General features: G+C 41.7%; 2 protein-coding genes across 20 annotated transcripts in view; one reads left to right on the forward strand and one right to left on the reverse strand.

Moving 5' to 3' along the window:
* NAV2 (neuron navigator 2) overlaps positions 1-25594 on the forward strand; it is a 537366-nt gene that overhangs the window by 496441 nt on the left and 15331 nt on the right. For all 19 annotated transcript variants that reach the window (XM_083461998.1, XM_083461993.1, XM_083461983.1 and 16 more), the window contains 13 exons: positions 15-203; positions 4309-4361; positions 4609-4632; positions 6381-6455; positions 7747-7830; positions 8697-8808; positions 9763-9908; positions 13369-13541; positions 16851-17004; positions 18938-19097; positions 20213-20313; positions 22296-22391; positions 23823-23991. In XM_083461998.1, coding sequence (XP_083318124.1) covers positions 15-203; positions 4309-4361; positions 4609-4632; positions 6381-6455; positions 7747-7830; positions 8697-8808; positions 9763-9908; positions 13369-13541; positions 16851-17004; positions 18938-19097; positions 20213-20313; positions 22296-22391; positions 23823-23991 — 1536 coding nt within the window. The remainder of the gene's footprint in view (positions 1-14; positions 204-4308; positions 4362-4608; positions 4633-6380; positions 6456-7746; positions 7831-8696; positions 8809-9762; positions 9909-13368; positions 13542-16850; positions 17005-18937; positions 19098-20212; positions 20314-22295; positions 22392-23822; positions 23992-25594) is intronic.
* DBX1 (developing brain homeobox 1) overlaps positions 1-25594 on the reverse strand; it is a 206438-nt gene that overhangs the window by 152385 nt on the left and 28459 nt on the right. The gene's annotated exons all lie outside the window — the stretch shown is intronic.

Below are 25594 nucleotides of genomic sequence, written 5' to 3' on the forward strand. Positions count from 1 at the left end.
GCCTTGCTTTCTAGCAAGCCCCACCACAGCAGCCCAGATGAGCTTGTCAAACCCAACCATGCTACGGACGCACAGTCTTTCTAATGCGGATGGCCCTTATGATCCTTACAGTGACACCCGGTTCCGGAACAGCTCAATGTCACTGGATGAAAAGAGCAGGACAATGAGCCGTTCGGGGTCATTCCGGGATGGCTTTGAAGAGGGTAAGTGAGCTGAAAATCTTTTTCAAAAGTTGGATCAAGTTTCCGATTGAAATTTGCTGGGGGATAAACTGAATCAAACATTATTAAAGTTTCTCAAGTGTTTAACCATAATGTTGATTAACATTGACTTGTTTATATTTAAGTAAAATTGCAAATATAAAATCTAGGTGTTGTTTTTTTAAAAAATTGTTAATTGAGGTAAACAGAGGTGATGGGAATGTTTTACTTGAGTCCTAATGTGATACTAATTTGCCTAAGACCACTATAACATTTAACCATTGCTTTCAGATGTCAACACATTCTGTCAAATACCTCGTAAAATCCTAATGGTTCTTACTAAATAATATCCTTGCATAAATATTTGTGTCCTTGCATTTTAAGATGCACAACATTTCATAATCAACTGCTTGTTGTTTCCCTCTGTATATAAATGTGAATGGTGCCATTTTCTGTACCTTTTAAGAGCCTCTAAAATTCATTTCCTTTACCTTTCAGTTCAAGATGTTCCAAGTAGCAATTTCCCAACTTGAACAGTGTAGATCTTTGTCTTCCATAGCTCAGGCTTCTTTCTCATACTGTCTGTCAGATGTGGATTGTGGGTGCCTGTCGCTGTGGATAATGATTTCATCTGAGAAAGTTCAGTTATGGCACATGCAACATCATATTTTCAGGATTTTCCTTTGAAGTTGCAATGTTGCCTAGAAACCAGCTATTTTTCAAAAGCTGAAGTGCTGGTTTGGATTCATAACCTGTTCACCTAGTTTAAGCATTGTCTTGCTGAGAGAGATCAATCAGTTGGCTATTTCGTGCTGCAGTTCTAGGCCCTAATAGGTGGCAGTCGGGTGAAGGTGGACCGTTCAAGGAACTGCTGGTTTCTGGCTCTCAAAGAGCTCTCTGATCATCTTTGCTGCATCAGCCTGGAATTGGTGCAGTGAAAAAATTAAAAATAGTGCCCCCTCCTCCTTACTTGGTCAGCATTAGTGTCAGGGCTTCAAATATGGTGGTGGCTCTACCGCTCCATTTCACACTGCCAAATTTCCCAGCCAAAGTTAGAATTTGCTGTGTCCTTGTATGTATTGCAATACATGTTATAAAATTATTATGAATGGCATGGAAGAAAGCAAAATAAATAGTTGTTTTAAGGGCATGAGTTAAGACAAAAAAATTCCTTTCCTTCTTGACTTTCATGTCAAACTATTAAATCATTAATAGGCCAATATGATATTCTGATTTGCCCTTTCCCACAAATTATGTGGACAATGCAACAGTGGCAATGAATGTATTTTTAGTTTAATTCATAATAGCATTTAAAACTATTTTCATTCCTTTGGCTATGGCACGCTATGAGAATTATAACCTGTAATAAAGGAGAAATTGAGAGCATACAGAATGAAATATGCAAAATGCTTGGCATGCCAAGATTAATAGAAGTCCAAAAGTAGAGTAATTTAATATACAATTCTGAAGCAAGAGAAAATCACAATCAGTATTCAGATTTTCATATATATTTATACACACACACACACTCCCGCACACACATTTAGGTCTACTAAGACGCTACCAAAATATTAGTTGTATTTGATTAATTTAAAATTAAATTACTTAAGACAGAATCATTTTCTTACTTGGGGATTATGAGCACACCATAGAATTTATTTTCCTGGAAAGGTCCCCTTACAAATAGTTGGAAATGTCTAACACAATCTTATTTCAAATTTACAAGAAAAAATTCCAAAGAAGCCAGACATAGCAGAATGGAGCTGCTACTGAAAGTGAGAACTTAATGATATATGGTTATTGGGCTTGTGAAATGTAATATTACTGTAGCCCGAATCAGGTACTCTCTACAGTGGTACCTCGGGTTACAGACGCTTGGGGTTACAGATGCTTCGGGTTACAAACTCTGCTAACCAGGAAGTGGTTGCTCCAGGTTAAGAACTTTGGCCCAGGACAAGAACGGAAATCGCGTGCCAGCGGTGCAGCGGCAGTGGGAGGCCCCATTAATGAAAGCACGCCTCAGGTTAAGAACTGTTTCAGGTTAAGAACAGACCTCTGGAACAAATTCAGTTCTTAATCCGAGGTACCACTATATTGAGAACGCACAGGCTAGCTGTGCCCCTTTGAAACTGAGACATATGCCAGCCACACATCCAGATGACATGTGGTCAGCATCATTCTGAAGGACAGCAGAGGTATGGATGCACACAGATGAGGCTCCTTCAGCAAGGACGGCAATTGGGATTTCGATTCCCATCCATGTAGAATGACCATACAACCAAGCCCGCTTCAGTTTAAAATTGATCATGTGTCTGCAGGTAGAGCTAGCCTGCATCTTTTCAATAGTCCCATGGGGACTAAGCTCCTGAACTGGGCTAAATTTGTATCATGCGCATAGAACCACTTCCAGTTTAAAGTTCCATTGATTTTAGTTTGTGCACTCTAAACTTGATTCAACCCATGATGTAAATTGCATATTAAACTTCTTTCTTTGTCATTGTGGAAATCGTTTTTAATAATACAGATTGGTTCTTGGGGCTTTCCCCCCTTTTGTTTGTTGTTTGTTTATTGGCACTTCCAGATTTTTATTTATTTATTTTCTTTAGTGCAATAAACACGCAGTTGTTAAGTCTTGCCTCAGGGAAGCTCTTTTTGGTTTGCTATTTTACTATTTTGCTTATTAAATTTCTATACTGTCCTTCATCCAAGGATCACAGGGCAGTTCACGATAGAAAAAGCACAAAAAATACATAACAGAAGTAACAAACAAAAACAATACTTTATGGTTTAAAAGGCCATAAATTGCTTAATTAGCCCAAAGCCTGTGGGTGGGTGGGTGGGTGGGTGGGTGTTTTAATGTTCTACTGCAGGGATGGGGAACTTGTGGCCCTCCAGATGGTGTTGGACTGCAACTTCATCATCCTTGAACATTGGTTGTGCTCTTTGGACTGATGTGAGTTCAGCGGTCTCTGAAGTAGCACAGGCTACTTCATGTGTTTTATAAGAAAAGCAACATGCTGGGACCTTGGTTTGAAACGTCTTTTCTGGTACAGAGGCGGGAGGGAGGGAGGTTAAGGGGATCCTGTGTAAAAGAAACAGGATCTATAGGTTCTGTCTTGTTGCAAGGGAGAGAAGTGGGATGGCCAATAATGAAGCAGCTTGTCTCCTTGCCTCTGTACTAGTTATTGCTGATGGCAGCTTTTCAGCCACATATCTAGACATGCTTAAGGCAATTGCATTTTGCATAACACAGCTTTATTGTGTACTCATAACATTAGAAGAAAGTTCTTTTTACAGCAAAATCTGTTTCTAAACCAGTTGAATTGTTTACTTTGCAATAGCATATTTTTTGTATTTCCCCCACTTTTATCCCCCTTGAAAAGACTTCCCCAACTTGGTGCCCTCCAAATGTTAATAGACTACTACTATTGTGTCCCTAGAATCATAGAATTGTAGAGTTGGAAGGGACCCCAAGGGACATCTAGTCCAACCCCCTGCAATGCAGGAATCTCGGCTAAAGCATCATCTGGAAGGCACCAGAATGGGGAAACCCGCACTAGAGAAAATGTCAAAATATATTCATTTTTTCCTCTTTGCTGTCTTAATATGAGTCTTTACCTATATTAACACCTAAATATTCAGCCTTCTTTATTTATAAAACCTTTTAACTCCCTTTTGCTGTTTATGCTTCAGGCCAACCATATGGTGAAACTGGACTGGTCAGTTTAACCTTTACTTTGTCTGCTTCTCATCATCTTCTGTTTCATTTTTCATGCACTATCATAACTTTGTAATGTATGAAACATAAGAGGCAGGCAAATGTTTACATCCCAATAATGATTTTTTAAATTTTAAAAAAAGCTTTATTTTGAGATCATTTTTGGGTATGCTCTGTATAATGCTTCCATTTATTTCAGCTTACTTCTTGACACTTCTGCAAAGATTTTTTTGAGTAAATATGTTTATGACTGGTGATGCAATTTTTTAATAGGCTGCTGATGAAATGTTAAACCTGCTAGCAGCATCCACAGTGAATTATCTGCTGTCATTTACTGTGTTGTACACAAGGAATCAGTTGAGCAATTTGCTTATTTTATGTTTCCTTTAGTGCATGGATCCTCTCTCTCTTTGGTTTCAAGCACATCATCTATTTACTCAACGGTGAGTGTCATAAAACGGAAATGACTATCTTAATGCTCAGAATTGGGCACACAAAATGTTAAACATACTTAAATTGCACCAAAAGAATTTCTGTGCTTAGCAGTGCCCTTACATCCTCTTGCTTTCTATGATACTTAAGCATGTGAAATCATCTAATTTCCTCCCTTTGTTTTTGGACAATATTATTTGGTATCAAATAAATAATCCATATGACTTTAACACAAGCATTTTTAATTCTTTTTTCCAGCCTGAAGAGAAATGTCAGTCAGAGGTAAGGAAGAGTTCCTTTTCTTTCATATTACAGTGGTACCTCGCAAGACGAATGCCTCGCAAGACGAAAAACGCGCAAGACAAAAGAGTTTTCCGTTTTTTGAGTCGTTCCGCAAGACGAATTTCCCTATGGGCTTGCTTCGCAAGACGAAACGTCTTGCGAGTTCTTGCGAGTTTGTTTCCTTTTTCTTAAAGCCGCTAAGCCGTTAATAGCCGCTAATAGCCGCTAAGCCACTAATAGCCGTGCTTCGCAAGACGAAAAAACCGCAAGACGAAGAGACACGCGGAATGGATTAATTTTGTCTTGCGAGGCACCACTGTAGTAATCTTTCCACCTTCAGTGGCAGGCACACTTAAAAAATAACATGTCTGGCATTCATGGTGGCAATAGTCTCAGCTTTTGTAATCAATGACCCTAAGACAGTGTTTTGCAGTATCCTGGCCTTTTCCATATGTTTTTCCCACATGAGTAAATCTCTTCTTGCCAACTCCCTCCTATATGCAGAACTGTGCATGTAAGAGGGCTGTATGTACCCAGTGTCATAAATGGTACACAGACTGGCTCATACAAAAAAAAGGTTCTTGCATATTTGTATTTCTTGGCCTTGAGAGTTACATTAAGTTCGTAGGCTAAGAAAAGGCTATTGTACTTATTGATGTCCGCAGTTCATCACTGGTCTTAGATGTTTTCAGACTCAGTTTGGCACCCATTATTTTGTGTTTCCTTTTCCAATTTCCAGGCTGTTCATTTTCCAGACCAAAACTAGACTAGACACACTGGAATTAAAGGCACTGAACAGCCTGGCCAGCTACTGTACAGTAATATTACTCCCCATCTTCAAGTGTAAACTTTTGTTTCAGTGACAAGAGCTGGGGGAAGACTAGAAAAATGATGGAGTTCAAACCATCACTTCAGTTCAAGCAATCCTTCAGTCATGGTCAAACAACATACCTTAGGAATCTCTGGCCCTGCCTCAGCAAAGAACTGGGCATGGGATCAATACTTACCAGTTCCTGCTGGAGAGAGAAAACCCACCAGTGTGTATGCTTTGCAGTATTCTTCACACTGTTAAGTGTGTGTTGTTTGAATTTCCTTGTTGGGTTTCTTTTTTAGTGCTTATCTCAGTTTTCTACAGACCTTATCATCTAATTTGCATGGTGTGTGTATAGCTGCTTCCTTTGTGTTTTAAAAAACAGTGTGGAGGCCCAAGTGTTCTTTTGCAGCAGTGGTGTGCCATTTCAGTTTGGCACCAAATTCAAGCCACACTTCTGTCAGGTGGGATTGATTGTGCTCAAGAGCTCCCATTCACACTTCCCAAATGAATCTGATCCCTGCCAAAATCAGCACAGCTTCCATTTGGCACCAGATTTTAAAAACACCAAATGCAAGGCATGGCTGCAAAGGAACAATCTGAAGCACAGTCTTAAGCCACACAAGCCCAGTTGTTCCTTTGCAACCTCAGCTCACATTAATCGCTGTTTAAATTTGGAGCCAAATGCAAATCCAGCTGCTTTCGTGGAGGGTTGGGCACTATTTGATCCAGCCCTCTGCCAAAAAGTCATTCCCAACCTCTGCCTACTAGTTTATGAATATTGTCATTTCAAGTTTGGTCTGGATATGGATTCCTGTTTACATTTTCCTCTCTCATCTTTTTCAAAAGCAGGTAGATACGTTTTCTCATTTTTGTGTAACTTAATTTTGAAAATTCTTTCATCAAACAAAATATTCCTTTGAAATATAATACTTAGATTCGCAAGCTAAGGAGGGAGTTGGATGCATCCCAAGAGAAAGTCTCGGCTCTGACAACACAGTTGACTGCCAATGTGAGTACAATACAGATAGATAGATAGATAGATAGATAGATAGACAGACAGACAGACAGACAGACAGAAGCAATCTGGTGATAAACAGTGAGCTGGTTTATAAGAATTTCAGATATAGTTTGGTATCAAAAATACATTAACTTTTAAACATAATACATTTTAGACTAACTGTGGGTGGTATCCAAATAATGTGTCCCATTACTGTGAGTATTTACGCTTGTGCAGCAGAGTCTCTCCCCCTCCTCTCCCTGTGTCCCCCTAAAACTGTTCTAGGGGCTCCCCAAGCCCTCTAGTAGATCTGGGGGGGCATAGGGTGGGGTGGTTGTGTTGATCAATTAATTAATACAGTACTAATTAACACCCACTAAGATATTATCCTTGGAACAATTGTCAAAGAGCAACATGTTTTGATCCTTTGGGCTGGTTTCACATCAACTATCCAAATCTAACAGAGAGATCACCTTAATCAGCACTCTGGAATGTACTAACTGTTCCCCCTTTAAATGCCTCTTTTCCTACTAATATTTGAATTGAGACTCTTCGCTGGTTCTTTGAATTGTTGGCAGATCTTTTCAAGCGGGAATTACTCGCTCCAGTATTTTTTAAGTAAACATTTTAGCTTCATAACACATGTAGTCAATTCTAAGCTTGTTTTATTTTCTCCCATTTTTTTCTCACTTGTTCAGCCAGGCTTGTTTTTATAGGGGCCAGAGGGAGCAAGAGCCACATATCCCAGTGTTATCATACTCTTCATGGTTGTTTTCACGGTGAATGTGAGAACAGTTAGTTAGGTTAAGGCAACTATGTGCTGATGATGAACAATGCTGGAATGACTGCACAAGGCTTTACTGTACCACATCGATACGGGATAAATATTTGTCATGGCTTTTCCTTAGCTTGGAGGAAGTGGTTATAAAGTTGCCATCCTAAGCTGATTCACCATGTATAAACATACCTGAGGCCAGAAGAGACTTCATAGGTCAGTTTATGACACTTTGCTATGACTGATTGGAGCAGTTACCACAGCTCCAAGCCAGGAACTGCAAGCTCATGGCAGGTGACACTTAGACCCAGATGCAGAAGCATCAGTGGCTATTTTGTGGCTACTTAGTTTGATGGTTTTGTCATCTCAGGAATGTTAGGTTTGCCAGGTTTCAATTGTCTGTGCTGTTCTTTCTTGACTAGCTGGTTGTGGATTACATTCTGCATGTCGTAATGTTATCTTCTAGATTATTCTGCAAACAGTCTACAAAGGTACAGTCTTGATTGTGTAATGCAATTCAACTTACAGGCTCACCTCGTGGCAGCATTTGAACAGAGCTTAGGAAATATGACCATTAGACTACAAAGCCTTACCATGACAGCAGAACAGAAGGCAAGTCTGAAGCTCCCTTGTACATTTTTCATGAGCATAGATTCCATAGTAGAACTTTTAAAACTGGGTTCGCAGTAAAGTGATGTCTTTGGGATTGGGCTGCAGAGTAAAGCAAAACTTCTCAGGCATCTATATGCTGCTGACGTTCCAGTGACAACTGAGTATAAACTTTCTCTCTGGGGTTAGTGGTGGGGTGAAAATGAGGTATTAGACCATTTGCACTAGCAACTAAACGTTATCTGGTGACACTAGTTCCTATTCCCTGCACTTTCTTGAGTCCGTGTTTTAAACCTGACATCCTGTCTCTCATCGTTTTCACAAAATGAGCATGTCAGTGCCTGTACATTAGAGGGGTCGCAGAGACCAATTATGCAATGACTGGAAGCAATAAATACTTATTTCAGTTGTATCCTGTTTTTCCTCCAAAGAGCCCTAAGCAGCTTCCCTCTGGTTCCCAGGTGGTCTTTTATTCTCAAGAGAGTTTACAGGACCAGACCTGCTTAGTTCCAGCAGTAGAACACCAACTGATGTCTTCAGGCCGTATTCTGGGCTAATATTACACTCCCTTAGTATTTTATTACTATTAATTTAGCTTTTTTGCATGTGTTTGTAATATATATGCAAACTACAAATAATGCATTTTCTATGAATTTTATCTTGTACAGTCACACCTCAGGTTACGAATACTGACCACTGCTCAGGTACTAGATTCAGACTCACCTTAGAGTCCCCATTAAACATCCATCCAGCTTGACTGCATGGTCTCAACTTTTAGTGCTGTACAGGCTGCTTGGCCACTCTTTGGAGAAAATCCAGAGGCAACATTCATTCATTCGTTTGTTTGTTTGTTTTTGTGTGTGTTGCAGGATTCAGAACTGAATGAGTTAAGAAAAACTATTGAACTACTGAAAAAACAAAACGCTGCTGCTCAGGCTGCCATAAATGGTGTAATTAACACACCTGAGCTCGCCTGCAAAGGTAAAGGAAAGATTTCAGCCTTCCCTTTCAATAACAGTGTAATGCTCTGAGGGCATTCATCCCCTTGGTAATAGCTGATGCAAAGTTTTGCAGAGTTCTTTTTCCAGAGATAGGCTATGTGTTTAATCATCAAACTGAACTTTATTTCTTGCAGTGGTAGGCCTATTGTTACTAATACTGTTTATAGACTTGTAGCTTGGGAATCCCCACAGTATTACAGTAGAGTCCCTTGCTGCAACCCACATCTCCCTAGCAGTTTCTTTTCCAGTGCCACAGTCCCCATACCCAGTAGTCAGCATTGCTTTGCCTCTTCCATTGAACATAACCACCACTGCTCTGTTGTTTTAGCAGTCAAGATTCACTTCCTGCTCCATCACCCACATAGTGATGTTATTCTGCCATGCTAGGATAGTCTTCTTTCTTCTTCTTTGGCAATTAATCATGGCCAAGTAAGGTTGTCTTCCATGAACACTGTCTTAATGATGTGTCCGTAAGTGACTATGGAGGCCAATTCTGGATCCATGCTAGGCTATAGTATGGCAGGAGGAACAGAGATTCAGTGATTAAACTCTCCAGATATTTTGGCTACAACTACCGTATTTTTCCGTCTATAAGACACCCCCATGTATAAGACGTCCCCTATTTTGGGGGACTCGGATTTAAGAAAGTGGGGGGATGTATCTGTCTATAAGACGCCCTAATTTTGACATTATTTTTTAGGGGGAAAACCTAGTCTTATATTAGTCTTATACACGGAAAAATACGGTACCATGTGCCCCAGCCAGTACCAGCACAGGACTATTATAGTTCTCTGGGCTGGCTATGAAGAAGGTGGGGCAGGCAATTTTGATTGCATGTGATAGCAAGGGGCAGCAAGGGAGAATGTCCATGTATAGGAAGAAAAAGGAAGATGCCATTTCTGAATGCATTTAACTAGGTTTAATTACCATGTAGGAAGTGGGACGGCGCAAACCACTGATTTGCGGATCCGGAGGCAGCACTCCTCGGACAGTGTCTCTAGCATTAACAGTGCAACCAGCCATTCCAGTGTGGGAAGCAACATAGAATGTGACTCCAAGAAAAAGAAAAGAAAGAACTGGGTATGTATGCTTCAACAGAGCAGATCAAATGAACTGAAGTGTGTGTGTCTTATCAGCATTACAGAAAACACAATACATGAGCCAAGTAGTCTATGTAAATGCACTGCCTTGAACTAAAATGAGTATGATGGACATCCAGTGAATAAATATTAACTTATGCCCATTTTTAGGACTTGACAAAGTTTTGGCTGGAAGTAGTTGACATCCAAACAACATGTTGTACCACAGGAGATCTGTGAAGGGATTCTCTCAATTCCCCCCCTCCTCCCTGAAATGCATCTACAAGGTTTCTAATTTCAGAGCAGCTGAAGTGGTGGTTTAACCCCTTCCACTGTGCTGTTCAGTGAAATATGGACTCTGTCTCAGCTTATGGTCACCAAAATTGGTGTATTTTTAATATAATGGGGCCAACAGCAGCCTAGAAGGGGAAACAATTCTGACTGGAAAAATGGTATGCAAGGGAAGAATTAGTTTCTTTCTCTCTCTCTCTCTCTCTCTCTCTGTCTCTCTGTCTCTCTGTCTCTCTCTCTCTCTCTCTCTCTCTCTCTCACACACACACACACACACACACATTGCTCCTCCAGATGAATTTTTCATGCCATAGGTGTGGAAATGTGAATTTCAGTACAATACTTGTTAAGAATTCACACCAAAAAGTAATCACCAGCCTTTTGGCTAAGATCAAGTATAGCATAAAGTAATTCTATGACTGAGTGTTATGCTGTTCATCTGCACAGGGAGTTGGAAGTGGTGGATTTTACTTTAAATAGAAATCAGTTGCTAAAATCTAGCAGTCAAATAGTAATTAATATTTGTGTCCGTGATAAATGTGTGTGTAAGCTGTCTGCATAAGGAAAAGCTCCACTCTCTTGAGTAGTCTTAGTAAAAGTATTAATTATGTTCATTATACCTTGGGCCCTCTTTTGACTATTGCCTTGGCAAAACAAAAATACACACAGGTCCTGCAACCAGAACATTTGTTGTCCAAAATCTCAGTTGTCCAAATGCAAAGAATTATACCCAAACCTTGCTATACAATTGGCTGATTCAGATATCCAAACAGCCAGAGTTTGTCCAACCCATCCTTGTTTTTTTGCTGGTCGGTGGCAACCATTACAGGCAGAGGGAGAGAGTTTGGTACAATCAGGGAGCAGGAGTGATTGGACAAATCAGCTTTTCCTTTGTTTGGCTTTTGCTGATTGGTGGCTACAATTTCGGGCAAAAAGCATGGCAGGAGAAAGCACTGAATAGAAGTGTTCCCATAGGAAACAACTCACTATGCAAACCTAATGAATGATTTCCTGGGAATGCATTGTGTTTGGAAAGTGAGACCTACGTGTATCAGTCTTTAAACTTAATTTGTGGTAGAAGCCTTCAAAATAACCATTTTCACTTCCCATTTCTTCATTGCTCGCCGCTTATTGTATGCAAGGTCCCATGTGCTGGAGGAAAGGTATCTGATATCGAATCCCGTTTTTGTGATACTACCTCTGCCATCGTGACGTTGCTTTTATCGTAGTTTGAACAGATGAACTTAGTTCCTGTAGTCCCTTTGCGTCTTTGGATTTTGTGTGTTGTAAGCAAATGAAGAGATGTTGCCTCCTATCCCTATAAAAAGGGTTAGCTAACATAAGACTTGTAGATCCTATTCAGCCCACTAAGGCTTTTTCCTTGGAAAAGGTTGACTTCCCCACCCCTGCAACAATGAAACTGCAGGTGAGTTGCCAACATTAATATTCTCCAGTATCTGGATATCTGCACTTCCTCCACTTCTGGATCTTGACTTATGCTTGTTTGAAAATGGGCCCTCCCTTACCCTCAATAAATTTCTTTCTCTAGTATTTTCATTATCCTTTCAAGAGTTTCACAATGCAAATTCTGTCATGGGACAGAAATAACTTTCTGTCAATAATGGAAAAGAGCATGTCAGCCTGAGGCCTGCTCCTGTTTTTGCTGAATATTATGGGAGGCCAGTAATTTACAGGGTCTCACCTCCTGCATTCTTTTAATTAGCACATGGAGAGGAATTGTCTCCCCTTGAGGCTCCCTGACCTCTGCATCTCCGACCAAGAGTGGAAAGGGTTTCTACGCATGTACAGTTTTATACATGCAGGGCATGTGTTCAGGATTGGAGACCTGGTTGTGTGCAGGAGGTTCTACAAATGTATAGTTGACAAAACATGTGCTTGAAAAAATGAGAATAGGGTTATTATGGTCAGTAACTTTGATGGATTGTGTACAGGGCTTTTGTGCACAGTGATTCTGAGAGATTATGGTCATGTGTACAGGCCCTACAAATGTATACTTACCAGAATGTGTGGCAGACAATATGAGCATATAGTTTTTGTGTACAGTAATTCTGAGGGATTATGTTCGGATCCGACAAATGTGCACTTGACCAAATGTATGGTGGAGAAGTTGAGAATGGGGCTTTTGTGCAAGGTCATTTTGAAGGATTATGTGAGATCCTTTGTTGGGTTGGTAGGAAATAATTTGGGTGACTTGCAAAATATAATGGGTGGAATTCATCATAATGCTCTTCTAATCATTCTGTCTGCACAAGCGTTGCAGCTTCCCTGCAGCTTCCTCTTCACCGCCACATGCTGTCCTGGGGGTTACCTTGACCCCAGCCAAGCCAATTTCAGGTGGGGCACAGGGAGGCAGAGCCCAATTGTGCAAGCAGAACTCCTTACACAGGGCTTCTGCTGACAGTACTGGCTAGGTGAATCCCATCCAATGTGAATTTATATTGAACTCTGTACATCATCCTTTCAGCTCTGTGAAATGTCCCAGGCCTATTCTGATCATAAGATGACATGCTTTACAATATTATTTTCCATGGTAAAATGATTTGTTTTGTGTGTGTGTGTGTGTGTGTGCTTTTGTGGATGGGTGGGGTTCATGTTTGTCTGAGAAATCCGGCGCTTTCCCTGTCACAGGCTTTATCTGTTAAAACTTGTCTTTTTTTCCTTCCCGCTTCCCTTTTTGCTTGTACTTCCTCTGGCAGGTCAACGAGGTAAGAAAGATGTATTTTAAATTTTAAAATACAAAGCTAACTAATCCATTTACATGATTAACTCTGTCAGCATCAATAACCTCATCTGAGCCATGTCATTTCATAACTGCAACCTGTGATAACACCGTAATAAAATTGTCCTTGAGCCGAAAAGAATTTGCAATGTCTCAGAGTGGAAAGGTGTGCTTCAGAACAGGGCTTGTCAACAGCCAGCACTTTTGCAGTGTCTCAGACAATGTCCTTCTTAAACACAGTGTAAAGATTTCCAGAACAGAAAGGTGGCAATCTGTACTTCCATTGTCAATTTGTACTGCCCAAAATGGACTTTTGTAACCATTTTTTAAAGTGTTGCATGCTAACTATTTTCTCCTGCTCCTTACTTATCGTCATAAAGCAGAGTTTGTTTTATGTATAATCCTTCTTGTTCTGCTCTTTTTCTTTCAGCTGCGTAGTTCCTTCAAACAAGCATTTGGTAAAAAGAAGTCCCCCAAATCAGCATCTTCTCATTCAGATATTGAGGAGATGACGGATTGTTCCCTGCCTTCATCGCCAAAACTGCATCACAATGGCTCAGTTATCTCTACGCCATTACTGAGAACGTCCCATTCTAATTCACTGTGAGTTGAGTTTGCATGTTAAAAAAGAGTTCCTGTTGATATGTTGCTGTTGTTTTATGCTGGAATTGGAGTCTGTTTTTCTGTGGACTCTATAAAAGAACAAGACACTAAGGATTAAGTAGATTTTCTTCAGCTGAGGTTTATTTAGTCAGATACCTGAAGCCAGGGCCAACTATAATGTGGGTATTTGCTTTATCTTTTTTCTTGCTTGCTTTTGGCTGTTCATTTATACAGTGAAGCTTACTTATCCACAGTATACCTTAAATTGCTAAATCAGACCCAGAAGTCATCAAAGTGATCTTGAGAGGACATTTTATAAACTTCCACTCTAGATTGTAGCTTTGAGGAAGACTCTAAGGCTCAGGAGAAGCTGTCAAAAGCTGTTGAAGGGGTTCAGGAAATGGTGAATGTAAACAGTGTTGCAAAGGTTGAATATTCTTCTTCCATGCAACCTCCATGGTTAAGATGATTTTCCACTGCCCCTTATAGTCAACTGTGTGTGATGGTAAGATACAGAATTTAGTAGAGATTAGAAAACAGGGAATACTTGACTCTGAGAAAAGCAGGCATTACTAAAATTTGCATTCCTGAAATTAAAAGCCCTGTAGATTAAGATGTCATAGAATCATATATTTTTATTTTTAAAATTCTCACTTATCTATGTTACCTCATTTTCATCACTCTGAAACTACCCTATCCTATCCCTGTGGTACTGAATGGTGAGCAAAAGCTTAAAGCCATGTAATCCATCATGTCTTTTATGATGGTGCCTGTCATCAGTCAAAGTATGCATGTGACGAGTCTTGACAAGTACCAAGTACCTGAGGAATAAACAGGCCTACAGAATTAAGGAGGAGAAAAGCAGAGCACTAGGCTGCCTAGGGCTTCAGCACTGATTTATTTGGCTTCTGAGTGTACCCTTTATTAGAAAGCAGAAGAGCACTATGAATAGATATATGTAGTGTTAATGTTTCCCAGATTCAGCCTACATAATATTTTCAGCCTGACAGTCATGTCAGCAAAGACTGTATTTTATCAAGATGTATTGTATCAATGCTTGAAATCCAAAGTTTCTTTATATAGTTGAATTTCTTGAGTTGGTTCCACTTTGCTGATATCATTTAGTCCTTGGCACTTTATGTTTCTGTCATCAGTTTTGTCAGTCTTAACAAAACCAAAAGTTTGCAAGTACTCCATTGTGAACACAGAATTCCCAAACTAAGAGATTTTTTTAAAATATTCATTGGACTGGAAAGTAGTTAGAAGCAATGTTTTCCATAGTGCTCCATGGTCTTACACCTCACTGTTACCCAGAAAGTCTAGGAGACTGAAAGAGAGGGGAGGGAATCATCCTCATCTTCCCCTCACCGTGCACCATTGCTGCTACTACTGCAGCAGCTTCAAGGCAGGAAAAGGATGGGGGGATATGGTTTGAAGGATGGCAGCAGGCAAGGATGATCTTTGGAGAAGGGGAAGGCTAGCAGAAACAGCCAAGGAGAAGCTAGGAATTCTCCAGCTTCAACAACTTTGGAACAAAAGAACCTCAAACTTTGACAAAATCCTTGCATTCGAGGCAGGCCCTCAAAGTTAGTTTCTTAGCCTGAACTGAAAGAACTTTGGAAGCATCCCTAATATGGCAGTATCTAAATAGCACATGGGTCATGGGGCACAGAGGGGGCCCGCTGTGGCACTGGCTTAGGCAGTGGCGTAGCGTGGGGGTGCAGTGGGGGCCGGCCACACCGGGCGCAACATCGGGGGGGGGCCCCCTCGCACTCGCAGCTCTCTGCCCCTACCTGGCTCACTCACTCTCTCTCACTGCAGTACTGGCTGTGCGAATCCGATCCGAGCCGCTGGGTCGCTGCCCACTGTGGAGGGGGTGGGTGCCAGGCGTGCGGTACGGAGAGAGAGCGAGGGACTATCTGGGGGAGGGACAGTGCAGCGGCCGCCCAGCGGAGCGCTGAGCGCGGGAGAGAACCACACCAGACCAGACCAGGCAGCAGCAAGAAGAAGCTGGCAGCGGCAGCAGGTTAGGGGTTAGGGGGCGCAAATTACTTGACTTGCCCCGGGTGCTGACAACCCACGCTACGCCGCTGGGCTTAGGGGCGCACTCGCGCACCCCAGTCCAGGAGAGTGGGTGGCAACATAGCCACCCACTCTCCTCACTCTACTGGAGCTGGCGGCAAGGAAGCAGGAGCATCTCTCTGCCCCTGGGTCAGGCCACTCTGCCCCCAGGTCAACCTTGACTCAGGGAAGGAGGAGCCTCGGCTGGGCGTGCCATGGCCACTCTCCAGAGTTGCGGCCAGGCACTGCAGCTGCTCTCCACCCCTGGGTCAGGACTGACCCTGGGAAGGGGGAGCTGTGGCTGGGCATGCCAGGCGGGAACAAGACACACAGAGGGCGATCTTCACCCTCCGTGCTCTCCAGCCCCTGGCGCCGGCAGGGCGCAAGGGGGGTCTCTGCAGGGGGGCACCTGGTTCGTGCCCCCCAGATTGTGCACCCGGCCCATGGCCTCCTCATGCTATGCCACTGCATGGATGGTAAAGCACCATTTTTATTCATAGCTCTCCCCTTGCTTTGTTGTTTCTTGACTGCAGTACCATATAATTGGTTTTTGATACTGCTGAGGACTGGGGAAGCCAAGCTGGGGGGGAAAAGATTTATTCACAGGATACACGTGATATGAAAAATTGCCAGAAAATGGCAAGGGTGCTGCTTGTCTTTTATGCATTAGGGAGTAATTTAACTCTGTTCAATTTAAGTAGGTGGGAGGGTGGAGAAAGCTGGTGCCAGGAGAATAAAACTACTTCTTTCTTTCTTTTTTTAAAAAAGCCTGAACAGTTCAGAGTAAGCTGAAAAGGTATAGGATTCCAAAGCCCTCCAGAATCATACAGGGGCGCCCAGCTGTGCACTACACCTGCTGAGTACTAAATCTTTCTTTGAGGCCATCAATCTCCAAATGACTGCTGCTACTATGTCTCCTTAATTTACCTGAGATTTTCAGGCTGAATAGATTTCCCAATGAACAACTGTACGTTTACCAGCAGCTTAACAAACTCTGTATAGGTCACAACCAAAATGGTAGATTCTCTGCCCTTATTCCGCTGGCTGTCATCATACTTTTTTTCCTTGGGCAGGCTGAGGCCATTCCTAATGATAGGGTCCCCTTCATCTCACCATTTTTGCCAAGTCCCCCCGAACAAACAAAAATCTGGTTGAAAGCAGAGCAATGACACTTTTGATTTTTGCTAACGTTCAGAATTTTTGCTTCTCAAGCTCTTCGGTGAACGGCTCGTTATTATCTTTTCCCAGGATTTCAGAATGTATCGATAGTGAAGCGGAAACAGTCATGCAGTTGCGAAATGAGCTGAGAGACAAAGAGATGAAGCTAACCGATATCCGTTTGGAGGCCCTCAGCTCCGCCCACCAACTTGACCAACTTCGGGAAGCTATGAACAGAATGCAGGTAGGAAGGAACTGCAGCAACACACATGCAAACTTTAGAAAAGCCCTGCTGGGCTTGCTTAGCCCAGCATTCTCACAAACAGGGGCAAACAGATGCCTGTGGGAACCCCCCCCCCCCAAGCAGGACCTGAGTGCAACATCACTCTCCCTGCTTGTGATTCTCAGCAGATGGCGTTCAGAGGCATACTGACTCCCAAAGCATTATTTTGTCCCTCCTGAACTGTCCTTCATTGCTCTGCTTTTATGAGAGAAGGAGAAAAACATTTCTATATCCACTTTCTCCACACTTTGCATCATGTTACGAACCTCTATCAGGTCTCCCTTTTTTAAAGGCGATATCGGAAGTTTTATTTTCAGTCCCTTTCCTAATAATTCCCTAGCGTGGCATTTGCCTTTTACACAGCAGCACGCTGGGTCATCGCCTTCATCGAGCTGTGCGCTACAACCCCAGGGTCTCTTCCTTGGTCAGTCACTGTCAGTTCAGACCCCATGAGCAAATATGTGAAATTTAGTTTTGGGGTCCCCCCCCACACACCGCATCACTCTACACTTGCTTACACTGAAATGCATTTGCCATTTTCCTCTCCACTTACTTAGTTAGGAGAGATCCTTTCCAAGCATCTCACTACCCCCTTTTGTTTTAACTGCCCTGAACAGTTAGGTATCACCAACAAAACTTGGTTACCTCACTGCTCTCTCCTAACTCCATATAATCTGTGGAAAGTTAAAAAGCACAATTCCCAAAACCGAACCTCAGGGAACTACACTACCTATATATATATATCTCCATTGGGAAAACTGTCCGTTTATTTTTACTCTGTGATTCCTATTTTTTATTCAGTTGTTACTGATCCATATCAACACACACATCTACACGCCAAACCTAAAATTAGAGCTTCTCTGTAAAGATTTTACGTAACACTATATTTTTCATTCCAGAGCAAATGCCAAGGCAAGACCCTTGAGCCATGCTCATTAAAGTGGCCACTAATTGTCACCAAAGTGTGTGGATGGGCCATAGGGCGAGGCAAGGTGGTCACTCTTTGGTTACATTCTGCCATGAATATATAGATATTATACACCCCCATGTGTCTGTCATTTCCGCTTCATAAATCTGGCTCTTCGATCCCACCGTTTTAATTATAATTCATTTATTTTACTTGCAGTTTATGGCTTTGTTATTTATTCAACATGGGTGTTCAAAGTGACATCCAAACATATATTAAAACCTAGAAAATGTTCTGAAAACAATAATACCAAAAAACCATATATGCAGCAGAGTAGAACCACACCCATCGTCAGAAAGCCCATTTAAAGCAAGACTTGAAAAATGTGTTTCTCTGAAGTTAGCTTCTCTTTTGGTACATCTCTGCTGTGCTTTTGGGCCTTGTTACATGGAAATGTGAGAGCCAGTGTGGTGTAGTGGTTAGAGTGCTGGACTAGGACCTAGGAGGTCAGAGTTCAGATCCCCATTCAGCCTTGAAGTTCAGTGGCTACTCGAGAGAGAGAGAGGGCACAACAGCCACCACATCATTCAGAAAGAAAAAACAGTACAGCTACAAAAAGTGCAGAGATCCCTGAAGGTCTCATTACAATTCAAAGAAGATTGCCATGAAAATTTTATCAGCTCTCATGTGTAATTCTGCCTGATTGGGGGAAGATTGACTTTGGGAAGGCCAAGGTGAGGGGATGGATAAAGTGGGGAAGCCTGGTCTACTAGCAAAGCTTGAAAAGGAAACGACTTTGATTGAAAGATGTTGGGGATAGTGAGAGACAGTTAACCAGCTGGTAAGCTGTATCTCTTGTTTGTTTGTTTGTTTGTTTGTTTGTTTTTTGTGTGTAAGAGATTTTTATCTCTCTTTGTGTATAAAAAAAAGCTGAAAGGGCATGCACCTTCCATTCCCTTTACTGGCTGTTTTCTTGTTCTAATCTAGAGTGAGATCGAGAAACTAAAAGCAGAAAATGACCGGCTGAAGTCGGAAAATCATGGCAGCTGCAGCAGGGCCCAATCTCAGGTTTCCATTTCATCCTCTCCAAGGCAGTCCATGGGTCTTTCCCAGCACAGCCTGAACCTCACAGAGTCAGCGAGTCTTGGTGAGTAGGGCAGCCAACAGGTTTTATCCTGTAGCCATAAATAAATAATAGCTGTAAATAATCGCTGGTGGCTAAGGTGTGAAGGTGGAAGGGCTGGGACAAACCCTTCCATTACAATATCATTGGCAGCTCTGTTTCACTTTGAAGCGTAGCATTCCAGCTATGACTTCAGCTGTGCAAAATCATGTTGGGAGTCGGTTTAATTGCACCGATTTGCCAAAGTAAAATTTCTTTCGAGAGAAAACGCTGTTAATTTTTCTGTGGTCTTCCCTCATTTCTTCCATGTCTGTTCCAGATTGCGAGAGGAATGTCTTTCCATTATTTCAGGTCTTAGGTACATTCCAAGAAGTGTGCGCTTCACAATTTCGAAAGCACCAAACCTGGCAGTGTTCACAGAATCAAGCAATTAAAAATCTAATTAACCAAATCAAGCAACTGTTTGAAAGTTTGTGTAACATAAACACTTGCACCTACACTTTTCTTGGTGCATAATTTTCATCTATCTGTAAGGGCTGGAGTAAACACAGCCTTGCATATATTCACAAAAAGAGTAATACTGTAGGGTATTTTTTAAATTTTTTTGTAGCAGGGTAAATCAAGACTATGAACCTGCCCTTTAAGTTCACAAATTAATATCTGCTTCAGAAGTCCTGCTATTTGTCTCACCACTAGGAGAGGTTAGGTTGACTTCATCTTTCTTTAGTTGTGGGTGGGTCCTTAAAACTTATTTGGTCCACACACAGCTTTTGAATGTCACTCATTTTACTCTCTCTCTCTTCAAAGGTGATTCTCGCCCCCACCTTTGTTCTGAATCTGTTTGTCATTGTCTTGGGTTGTATCCAATGCTAGTCTTACTCAGAGAAGACCCACTGAAATTAATAGACATAACTAACTCATGTCTTATTAATTTCAGTGGGTCCACTCTTAGTAGAATTAGATAGGGTTGTATGTAAAAAAAAAGTTGCAAATTTAAAACCTTTAAGTAGCTCGGGGACCCTTTTTGAGCTGAAAGCCAACTCGTAAATTATTTTATAAATGAAATAAATAACCATATGAGCGTATTTTCCCAGCTCACCATTTGTAACTAAAAAAGAATTTGTGTTTCCTGTCAACAGACATGCTGCTGGATGACCCCAGCGATGGTTCTTCTCGAAAAGAAGGTGGCCGGCATGTTAAAATAGTTGTCAGTTTTCAGGATGAAGTTAAATGGAGAGAAGTGAGTTATGTGTGGAGTTTGCTTTTCACCTTTTTCCATTACACGTTATCAGAGACTAGGTCTGTTGGCATGCTACGTAGACTGAAGTTTTTGCGAGGAAACCCACATCGTTCAGTATTTTAAGTATTTTTGTCACTTGAAGTCCTATCTGTAGTCTGAAGCAATGCAGTCAAGACTCAGGTTTTGTCACTAGTTTGCTTCTAGGTAAAGGTACCCCTGCCCGTATGGGCCAGTCGTGTCCGACTCTAGGGTTGTGCACTCATCTCACTCTAGAGGCTGGGAGCCGGCGCTCTCCGCAGACACTTCCGGGTCACGTGGCCAGCGTGACAAAGCTGCTCTGGCGAGCCAGAGCCGCACACGGAAACGCCGTTTACCTTCCCGGTAGTAAGCGGTCCCTATTTATCTACTTGCACCCGGGGGTGCTTTCGCTAGGTTGGCAGGCGCTGGGACCGAGCAGCGGGAGCGCACCCCGCCGCGGGGATTCGAACCGCCGACCATGCAATCGGCAAGTCCTAGGCGCTGAGGTTTTACCCACAGCACCACCCACGTCCCTAGAAGTTTGCTTCTAGGAAATGACTAATGACCCAATGGCTGATCATAAGAATAATGTTATGCTTAAATGAATGGAAGGTTATTGAAGCATACAAAAAAGGGTTTAATGCAGGAACAAAAATGAGGATCTGGCCAGTGGGCCAGATCCTGAACTCCTCCAACCCCTGGAGACCAATTTTGGCTGACCACCTGTTACTCACCTGATTTCAGGTGAAACAACTTCAAAGTCAATCCCTTCAGGGCTTTGCTGTAATCCTTTGATCAGCTGCATGAAAAAGTTCCCCTTGTGGGGAACTACGGAATACTCCAGTGGAAAATCTACAGAAATAAGTTGTATGCAATATTAGTCATACTCTGAGTAATCCCATTGAAATGAATGGACATGATTAACCTAGGTCAATTCATTTCAGTGGGTCTGCTCTGTTGAAACTTTATTTTAGTGGGTTGCATCCAACTATTTCCTTAGTTTTCAAAGACTAAGAAAAAAAGGACTCTCCAACCCCGCCCTCAGAAGTACTTCCATTCTCAAAAGATCAGCTTTGGCCTGGTTCCCACTAGGACCTTTCCTTTATCACGGCTTCTAATGGGATGAATATGCTTGGAGTTCTAGTCTAGACACAGTGCCAGCAGCCATGGATGTTGTGAAGTCCAGACCTGCTAGTACCCTAGGCACTTGGCATGAATAAAAGAGAAATTGAACCAAACATGCTTAGCTTGGAGGAAGTTTTCAAGATCTGTCTTGTATAAGCTGAAACATGCCCTTTCTCCTGTTCACTGGTTTTAAATTAACTTTTAAAATAAACATTACTAGTGACGAGTGATCCAAGACCTAGATCAGGTGCAGGGTAATGAGAGAGGCACCTGTTTATCTGCAGAACTCGCCTCCTAGGTTTAGAAGGCTTGTAATGTCACACGGGAGCACATTTTTTGACTTCTAAAGGGATCTGTTGTAAGCTTCATGGTAAGAATGATTTGCAGAAGTCAGCACAGGTTTGACACAAATGGTTCCTTCCAGACTAATCCTACCTGTGTTTTTAGATTGGATTCCTAAATTAGTGGATTATGGAAATGCTCTGGGTATAATTTAATTCTGGTCATAATTCAATAAATCATTTCACAACCCCCCCCATATATTTCAGTTAGCAAAGTGGTTAAATTGACTGCACTAGTGTTTAGGAACTTGGCACATAATTTGACAAGGTGCCAGTGAGCATACAGAATTCTTTGTGTCTAGGTTCTGCCCTATTTGCGTGAGAAATCCCCAGCGTACATGCTTTCCTAGTCAAAGAATAGATCAGGTCTGCAATGGCACACATGTAGGGTTATGTCTCGGCCCAGGGATGTACACCTTGGATGATGGTGAAATAATTTATATAGTGCTGCAACAGCACCATATTTGCCTTTCTTTTAACATATTTGTATGCCTTTAGGATTCCAGGCCTCGCCTCTTCCTTATCGGCTGCATAGGCGTCAGTGGAAAGACCAAATGGGATGTTCTTGATGGCGTTGTTAGAAGGCTGTTTAAGGTGAACATTGTTATTTTTGTTACTTCTAACAACTTGGATAGCTTTGAAAGCTATTATTTTTTATTTAGGCAGAAAACTCTTCTGACAGGTTCCTTTGCTTCATCAGTTTAAAGTGAGGCTTCCCCAAGGCCTGATGTACCGCAGCCTGCAAAACATACTAACTGGAGCATCGTATTTCTCTTTATGTTGTATACATTATTTTTTTTACACCGTATATAATGTAGGCTTCTGAAAAGTCATTAAGTACTGGCTGCAGTGTGTGCTAAATAATCTTACTTTATTTCAACATTCCTATCTTTAAAACAAAAAAAGTCAAAAGAGAAGGCCAAATGCACAATGTATATCTGGTCATATGGTACATCCTTCTTGACCACTGCAGCCTCCCAGCTCCAGAGGTTCAAATAAATGCCAACTGAGGATATTCAAGACCTGTACAGTGGTACCTTGGGTTACATACACTTCAGGTTACATACGCTTCAGGTTACAGACTCTGCTAACCCAGAAATATTACCTCGGGTTAAGAACTTTGCTTCAGGATGAAAACAGAAATCATGCTCCAGCGGCGGGGCAGCAGTGGAAGGCCCCATTAGCTAAAGTGGTGCTTCAGGTTAAGAACGGTTTCAGGTTAAGAACGGACCTCCGGAACGAATTAAGTACTTTACCCGAGGTACCACTGTACTTCCATTGTAATATGCAGTGTGGCAACTGACACTTTTCCTCTGATACTTGTGATCTCACTGAAGGAAGAGGTTTCATGCATTATGCCATAGCCTGAAATGGAGGACTGTAAGAAATACCTTGCTGGGTGAGGTCAAAATTCCACCTAATTCATTCTTTCCCACCTATGTTGTTGAACCACTCCTCCCATCATCTCTAAAGCTTTTGCTGGCTGGAGCTGATAGGAGCTGGGAGTTCAAGAACATTCAAGGACTCAACATCCGGGAAACACCTTGTCCAAAAGTAGCCTGCCAGATGCCTCTGAAAGTTCACAACCAGTGTAGGGAGATGGCAACACCCCCTGTTGCTGTTGTTTTTGTCCAGCACCTGGCCTCTTTTCATAATGTATACAGGGCTTCATATGTGTCTGCACCTCTTAATTTAAATATACAGTGCATATACAATACATTTCACATAGACAGAAAAGTCCTATATTAACTCTCTTACATGGAAACTGAGTGTGATGGTGCAACAAGTACTGAAATCTCTAGTGAGTCTGCTGATATGCTATGTGGTTTTTGCATATATCTGTTACCCTTTCCCTCTCTTTACTCTTTGATTAAAGTAGACTTTGGGTTTGCCTTTCTTCATTGCACAAATTAGTTCATTTTCAAAATGAAAAATTCAGTTGTGAAATTTCAATATTAGGGAACCAAGACCCTTGAAGATAAGGTTGATGTATTGTTATTATTCTTTTCTACTTCCCTTTCACAGGAATACATCATTCATGTTGATCCTGTGAGTCAGCTAGGGTTGAACTCAGACAGCGTCCTGGGATACAGCATTGGGGAAATTGTTCGCACAAATAGCATGGAGACACCTGAGCTGCTTCCCTGTGGCTATCTGGTTGGTGAAAACAATACCATATCGGTGACTATCAAAGGTAAATTATAGGTGATCCATTTGTTACTGTTCTTTGTAATTACAGGTTTTGCCAGGCGTTGGAGAAACCTCAGAGGAGCAAGAGACATTTTCATGAGTTTCTTTCTTCTTCCTATCCTTTTCATGTCTTTCTTTGAGTGAAAAGTTCCAAATGAAGAAGCATTCATGTTCACTGACGTTAGGGTGGTTGCATAAAAAAAAGGAACAGGGATCTTACACCTTGGAACTGCTGTATAGAAGATGGAATTTCAGCCAGTATTTTTGCTTGTTTGTAATTGTTGACTATCAGGCAAGCTTCGACTGCTGAAGTTTATTTATGTATATTTCAAGTTATTTATTTAGGCATTTCAAGAACTACGCTAATTCTGGATTTTAAGAGTCAGGTTATAGTACATATATTTTTATACGATCAAAGTGCTTTTTAAGTCGTTTCATGGTAACATTTCTACCTTCCAGATATACAGCTGTTCATACAAATGTTTAAGCTTGATAATTTTTAGCAGGTGATAAACATTCCATCCCTATGTATTCTCCCAGCTGAAGTTCCATCTGCGGGATTCTAAGAATTGCTGACCTTTTTCACAGTCAATTCTCCCTGCTGACATTGCTTGTATTCTCTCCCCCCACCCCCCGGTGGAAGTTTTTCTGCCAGAAAACATAACATTCCCTCTAATATTAAACTTTGGCAGCGAGTGCCAACAGCTATGTAGTCAAAACACAGCCACTAAGAAACAGAAGGGAAGTATCAATATGCTCAGAAGAATGCCTTGGTTTACAGAAATATGTGTGCAGATACATTTCTAAACAAAAAAATATGGAGGAAGAAAATATTTTTAAAGCTAAGAGAGAACCACCACCACCCTGGGGTAACCATGAAATATTGAATATCAGTTGGAGGGAGGGGGAACCCACAGAAAAGGGGCAAGGGGCAATGGAACAAATTGTCGTGGCTAATGAGAACCCTGCCATGACTAGCTGGCTAGTTGGAATTCTGAACAGAAAAAATCCACACTGCAATGTTTCATTGTAGTCTCCCTTGTTTATCCCATAATGTACAAAACAAGATTCAACATATCACTTGGTTTTTCAGGGGAAAGAGAAGTATTTTGAATTCAGAGGAAATTTTTATGGGGTGGAGGCGGGGATGCTGTTTTAAAGTGAGCAAAGTGTGGCATATTTACATGACAATCATCGTAAATGTGTAGAATCTGGAAGCATGAATCTACCCTCTTGAGCCTTGGCTTCTTAGAGCTAGTCTAAGGGGAGTGACTACTGTGTGGGTCCAGGAAGTGATCAGTGCTTCATTGGAAGTACCATCCACCTTGATGGAGGCACTGGTGTGTTCCCTCCTGTAAACCTAGAAGTACATAACAATTATCTAGAAGCACAGAAATATTGAGTTGGAAGAGACCCCAAGGGTCATCTGGTCCAACCCCAATGCAGGAATCTCAGCTAAAGCACCCATGACAGATGGCCGTCCAACCTCTGCTTAAAGACTTCCAAAGAAGGAGAGTCCATCGGCTTCCAAGGGAGTTCATTCCATTGTTCAACAGCTCTTACCATCAGAAAGTTCTTCCTGATGTTTAGTTGGAATCTCCTTTCTT

The sequence above is a fragment of the Podarcis liolepis genome (genome assembly GCF_965112155.1).
Source record: "Podarcis liolepis genome assembly, chromosome: 1".
In the NCBI taxonomy this organism is placed as follows: domain Eukaryota; kingdom Metazoa; phylum Chordata; class Lepidosauria; order Squamata; family Lacertidae; genus Podarcis; species Podarcis liolepis.